General features: G+C 37.7%; 1 protein-coding gene across 1 annotated transcript in view; it reads right to left on the bottom strand.

Annotated features, from left to right (window-relative positions):
- CENPJ (centromere protein J) overlaps nucleotides 1-3,735 on the bottom strand; it is a 51,778-nt gene extending 48,043 nt beyond the window's left edge. Inside the window, exons 1-2 of the mRNA XM_012641672.1 lie at nucleotides 3,298-3,735; nucleotides 2,346-2,469 (exon numbers count right to left, since the gene is read on the bottom strand). Of these exons, the coding sequence (XP_012497126.1) occupies nucleotides 2,346-2,469; nucleotides 3,298-3,735 (562 nt within the window). The remainder of the gene's footprint in view (nucleotides 1-2,345; nucleotides 2,470-3,297) is intronic.
- Between the last annotated feature and the right edge of the window lie 1,931 nt (nucleotides 3,736-5,666).

Here is a 5,666-nt window from a genome sequence, read left to right as displayed (position 1 = left end):
CTCTAGCCCAGGCAACACAGTGAGACTCTGTTTAAAAAAAAAAAAAAAAAGGAATGTCCTAATAAAGTAGCAAAAATTATTAATTTTATTAAAGCTCAACCATTGAGAACACATGTATTTTGAACATTTTATCAGACAAAATGAGAAGTATGCACAATTTCCCTCTGCGGCAAACCAAGATGCAGCTGTGCCGTTAACTGCAAGCACAACTAGCCACTTCTTTGAAGGAACGCCATTTTTACTTGAATGAATGAATGACAAATTATAATTATTTAAATGTGGGTATCTGGCAGATATTTTTCTTAAAAAAGAAACAAGTGAGCCAGTCACTTCAAAGAAAACAACTGACAGTATTTGTTGCCAATGATAAAATTTGACTTTTCAAATAAAAATTTGCATTTTGGAAAACACATCCACCACCATGAGCTTAAAGGCTTAATAATTCCTTAAGGTTTTTAAGCTGTGACTGGTGGTGATACTGAGTGTAGTATGTTAACGTTTTCAAGACATACATAATTTAGTGAATCACTATTTTCCAAACGACCAAAGTACCAGAACATGCATCATAAAAAATCTACTCAAAATGTCAAGATATTCAATATATTTTAATGTATTAATTATATACTATTTAATTATTAAATATATTCAATGTAATAGAGTACATATTAAAAGTTCATTAATATGGTTTCAGATTCCATAACTACTAAGAAATGACTACTTGCTGAGTTAAGGTATAATATCAAAGATGAATAAGCACAATTACTGAAAAGGCTACTAAAATACTCCTCTCTTTTTTCCAATTATGTATATACCCATGTGAAGCTGGAATTTTTCACGTATCAAAACAATGTAATTCAAGAGACTGAACGCAAAAGTAGATACGAGAATCGGCTGACTTATTATAAGCCAGAAGTTAGAAACTTTCGAGTATAAAAACAATGTCATTTTTCTCACTGACTTTTGTTTTAGCAAAGATTTTTCATTTAAAAATGTTACTTATGATAACATGTATTTGGTTTATTATTTTAAATGAATTAGTTTTTAAATGTCTCAGTTTTAATTTCTAATGTAGTAAATTATTGATAAATATAGTCTTATAAAAAAGTTCTTCAAGGTCTTCAGTAATTTAAGAGTGCTAAGGGGCTCTGAGACCAAAAAGCTGGAAAAACACTGCCCCAAAGCAAACTGCTCAGTGAATGAATGGGGTTGGTCTTATGTTAATAGCTTTGACATCTGCTTCCCTGTCACTCTGCCATAGCGCTGGTTCTACTGTACATATCATGGCTGTTGTTTAAGTGTCTTGATTATTATTCTTATGCATTCCATTAGGAAATCTCAAACCATTCAACTATTTTAAGATACACACCACATGTTCTCTATCCTCTCCAAGATAAACATATCCAAATTTCCTAAGCCATTCTTTACCTGCAATTTCTCACGACCACGACCTACCCCAGCCCTGCACCCAGCCACACTTTGCACACTCGTTTGCCAGTGTCTTTTCTTCCTTGTACTCTCAATGCCCAGCACAATCTTTAAACAGAACAGGCACTTTCCTGAATCAGTAAATGTGTCTCCTAAAAAGCAGCACCAAAAAGCAAACATACTGCTCTAGCTCACGGTTTTTCAAACTGTGGGACAGAATCCATCAGTAATTTTATCACCTGATGCAACAAGTCATGACTGGCATTTTTTAAAATGACAGAATTAGAATAAACAAAATAGAAAATATCCTTACTACATGGCAGGAACACCAATAAGGACTGATAATATGAAATTTCTTTGTCATTATAAGTCATGATTTTAAATATTTTTGTTACTATGTAGTGCGGTAAAAAAACTTTCAAACCACTGCTACAGATCACATTTCAACAGTTTTTACTCTGATTAGTACGTCATGCTCTTAACTGATGTGGCATACAACAGATCACTGTCACCCACTTCCACAGAATATGCTTGCGATGGCTCTTCAGCTGGACAGAGTGGCTCCTACATATATTTAACTTTACGATGCCAAACAGTTTTCATTCATCAGGCAGGGGTTGGATACCAGTAGCTCTAGGCCACAGTTGGCTCCCTTCCACAGAGCTTTTTTTTTTTAAATAAACAAACATGAATGCCTTTAAGCAGGGCAGGCACACTTGAGAATGTCACAGCTCCTACCTGCCCAGTTACATTAATATTACAGTACCACCATTTCACACATCCCTGCTTGGCCCCTAAAGAAACTGAAATTTATAGCATATGACAGAGGAATGACAGAAATGACCTGTCGAACAACTACAGGTGAGAAACATACATAACTGTATCTCGTGGTACTGAGGCCCTGTGTAAGCCAAGCGTACCTGGAAGTGTGTGCTGCCCAGACACTACGGTGAGCAGTTTCTCTTGTTCTTCCATGAGTCTCTGCAGCTGCTCTAACTGCTGCCTCTTCAGTTGTTCCTGCTTCTTCTGTTGTACTTCTTTCAGCTTTTTAAATGTAAAATTAACTTTATTAAACCAACTTTACATTTCTCATGGACTCTTGCTTCTTACATTTATCTTAATCCCTCCGTCTCCCTTCTCACATCTTCCCTGATAAGAAGTTTCAAACAAAGACCCGTAAGTAACAAATTTGCCTTCAAAACTCTAAAATCCACACCCTGAATGAGCCCTGTCTCTTCTGATCTCAGAGGCCCAGCAGGGTCGGCCCTGGATAGCATTTGGATGGGAGACAACCTGGGAATATGGGGTGCTGTAGGCTTTTTTTTGAATTCTACAAAAAAACTCTAAAATCCAATTCCTGGGACAGTCCACACCGCCACCTCAGCTGCCTGCAGCACCCCGGGGGGCCACAGCACAAGCCGGCAGCTGCCATGACCTGCCTCGCCCAGTTGCACGTGGTGGACCCGCCCCCTGGGCCAGCAATGTTACATTTAAAAAAATAAATAAATAAATAAATAAAAAAAATCCAATTCCTTATGAAGGAAATTATATCAACTATCTCAACTAAGAAACAGAAAAAGCCATATAAATCCTTTGATTCTTAAAACAGGATGGATCAATACATCCACTTTTTTCCTCTAATACTTGATCAACCATTTCTAACCTAGTTTTACCAATGAGGTAGCAACTTAAAGATATAAATTTACATATTAAACACATTTTAATGTTTCACATTAGACAAAAGGCAAAATCTGGCATTTTGAGGATTTTAGAGTAAAGGAAAGAAACAAGAAGACCTGGAACAGATGACTTTACTATGTAAATAGAAACCTGCAATAACATGAATACATATCAGGCCAAATCCTACTGTACCTGTTCAAGTTTTTTAAAAAGTGGGTCTTTGTAAGCCACTTCTTTGAATTCATTTGCAGGATCTGGGATAAAGTTATCATCTTCCTGGTGTCCAGGAGCATCCTGACATGCTGCTATTTGTGGTCCCTTTTTAATTAATGGAAAGACTGTATGGGTTTCAGATTTATCTGATTGCAGTTTGTAAAGGCTGTTAGACTCCAACCTCTGTTCTTCATTAAGTGAATCTTCTTCACTTATAAAGCTAAAACTGTTAGAAAAACGTGTGGCTTTAATAGGAAAGCTGGTAGAAATGTCCGCAGCTGCTCGTTTTTCTTCATCTGCTTCCAAAATAGGAAATTCACGATTTAATATGACCCCAGCCCGGGAAGGATTGGCCATCCACTGGGTTAAGAAGTCCTGCCCACTGTTTAACTCGGAAGAGGCTGGCATCAGGAACATTTTAGTCCAATGATACTATTATATTTAAATAAAGTACAAGCTAGAAGAGCTATTGATTTCCAACACCTGTAGACAAAGACAGCCAACAAAAAGTATTAGTTAAAGCTATTAGATGTTCTACCCAAAATGAGCCCAAACCTCAACCCAGCATGAAAATTCACTCAATATTTCACATACAGCATGAAAATTTACTCAATATTTCATACATACAAGACTTTAACCAGCAAAGCAATTGGGCACTAAGATACATGGGGGTTTTTCTTGACTCTTAAAAATTGTAAGGTTTGTTCCAGGTGGGAACCCAAAAAGTATGTATAAGACAGAATGTGGTTAATGCAAAACTTAGGCTTGTAAAACAATAGCCACAGGAGTGTGGAGAATCCCCAGACACTGAAATCTAACAGACAGCTACAGCCAGCATTCCTCCTCCCACCCTCGCCCGCCCTAGGGATGAAGTCTATCCCTCCCTAGCTCTCCTGATAAGGACGCCTCCGGAGCTGAAGGATGGATGTGACTGGTGCAGGGGTCCTAGGAACTGGTTGTTTAAAAAAGAATTTATTACAAGCAGCTGTTCTGGCCCACTTACTTACTCCCCCCGGAAAAACCCAAGGCTCTCCCCTTTCCTCTTGTGGATGCTTTTTCGCCTCTACCCATCTGCGACCAGATGCTCAAAATAAACAGCATTTTGCTACACATGAGGCTTCGTGTGTCTCTCTCTCAGCTCTGGACCTAACAAAAATATCCAAATTGAGCAAATCAAAAACCTAAGATCCCTTCTGATCTAATCATTCAATGACTCATGATTTTATACAAGTGCTACATCAGTTGAACTAAACTATGGGACCTAAAACACCTTCTAAGGTGTTTTTTGTTTTTTTTGTTTTTTTTAACAACAAGAAAAAAAAATCCACCATTCATTACTGTCAGATATTACCCACACTAAGCACTTTCCTGCTTCTGGCCCTAGTCTGGCACTGCCTCTTTGCCCAACTGGGGAACCCATTTTCTCCCTACTTCCAGAACAAAAGTCACCACCACCACCCGCAGCTTTTCCTGCAACAATGTTTCCTCTGTCTCTTCCTCCCCCGTCCCCCTTCTAACCCCTCAGCCACCAGGCAGCCCCTCATTTGTATTCCTAGGGGTCACATAGTGACATCACTCTTCTAGCATCTCTCTCATTATGAATAGTATTTTGCTTCCATGTTCACACTCTGCCAACCTGTGGAGATCCTTTAAGATACCTATATATTCACTACTGCCTAGCACCATGCCTAACAGATAGGATAAACTTGGTAAATGTTTGTTAACATTAAGTTAAAATAAATCAGAACTACTCCCGTGTTTATTGCAGCATTATTCACAATAGCCAAGATTTGGAATCAACCTAAGTGGATGAATGCATAAAGAAAATGTGGTGAATATACACAATGGAATACTATTCAGTCATAAAAAAGAATGAAATCCTGTCATTTGCAACAACATGGATGGAACTGGAGAATATTAAGTGAAACAAGCCAAGCACAGAAAGACAGATCTCACATGTTCTCACTCATATGTGGGAGCTAAATATTAAAATAATTGATCTCATGGAGACAGAGAGTAGAATGGTTACCAGAGGCCAGGAAGGGTAGCAGGGAGGAGGGATAAAGTGGGGATGGTTAATGGGTACAAAAATATAGTTAGATAATTAGATGGAATCAACAATATTTTGTAGCATAACAAAATGTCTATAGTCACCAATAAAAGTGTACTTTAAAATAACTAAAAGAGTGGAATTGGAATGTTCATAACACAAAGAAATGATAAATGCTTGAGGTGACAGATACTCCAATTGCCCTGATTTGATCATTACATACTGTATGCCTGCATCAAAACATCACATATACCCCATAAATATATACAACTATTATGCACCCATAATTAAAAATAAA

Source organism: Propithecus coquereli, unplaced genomic scaffold (assembly GCF_000956105.1).
Source record: "Propithecus coquereli isolate 6110/MARCELLA unplaced genomic scaffold, Pcoq_1.0 Scaffold168, whole genome shotgun sequence".
NCBI classification, from domain to species: domain Eukaryota; kingdom Metazoa; phylum Chordata; class Mammalia; order Primates; family Indriidae; genus Propithecus; species Propithecus coquereli.
The sequence above is the reverse complement of the archived record's forward strand: the minus strand, read 5'-3'. Positions and strand labels throughout refer to the sequence as shown.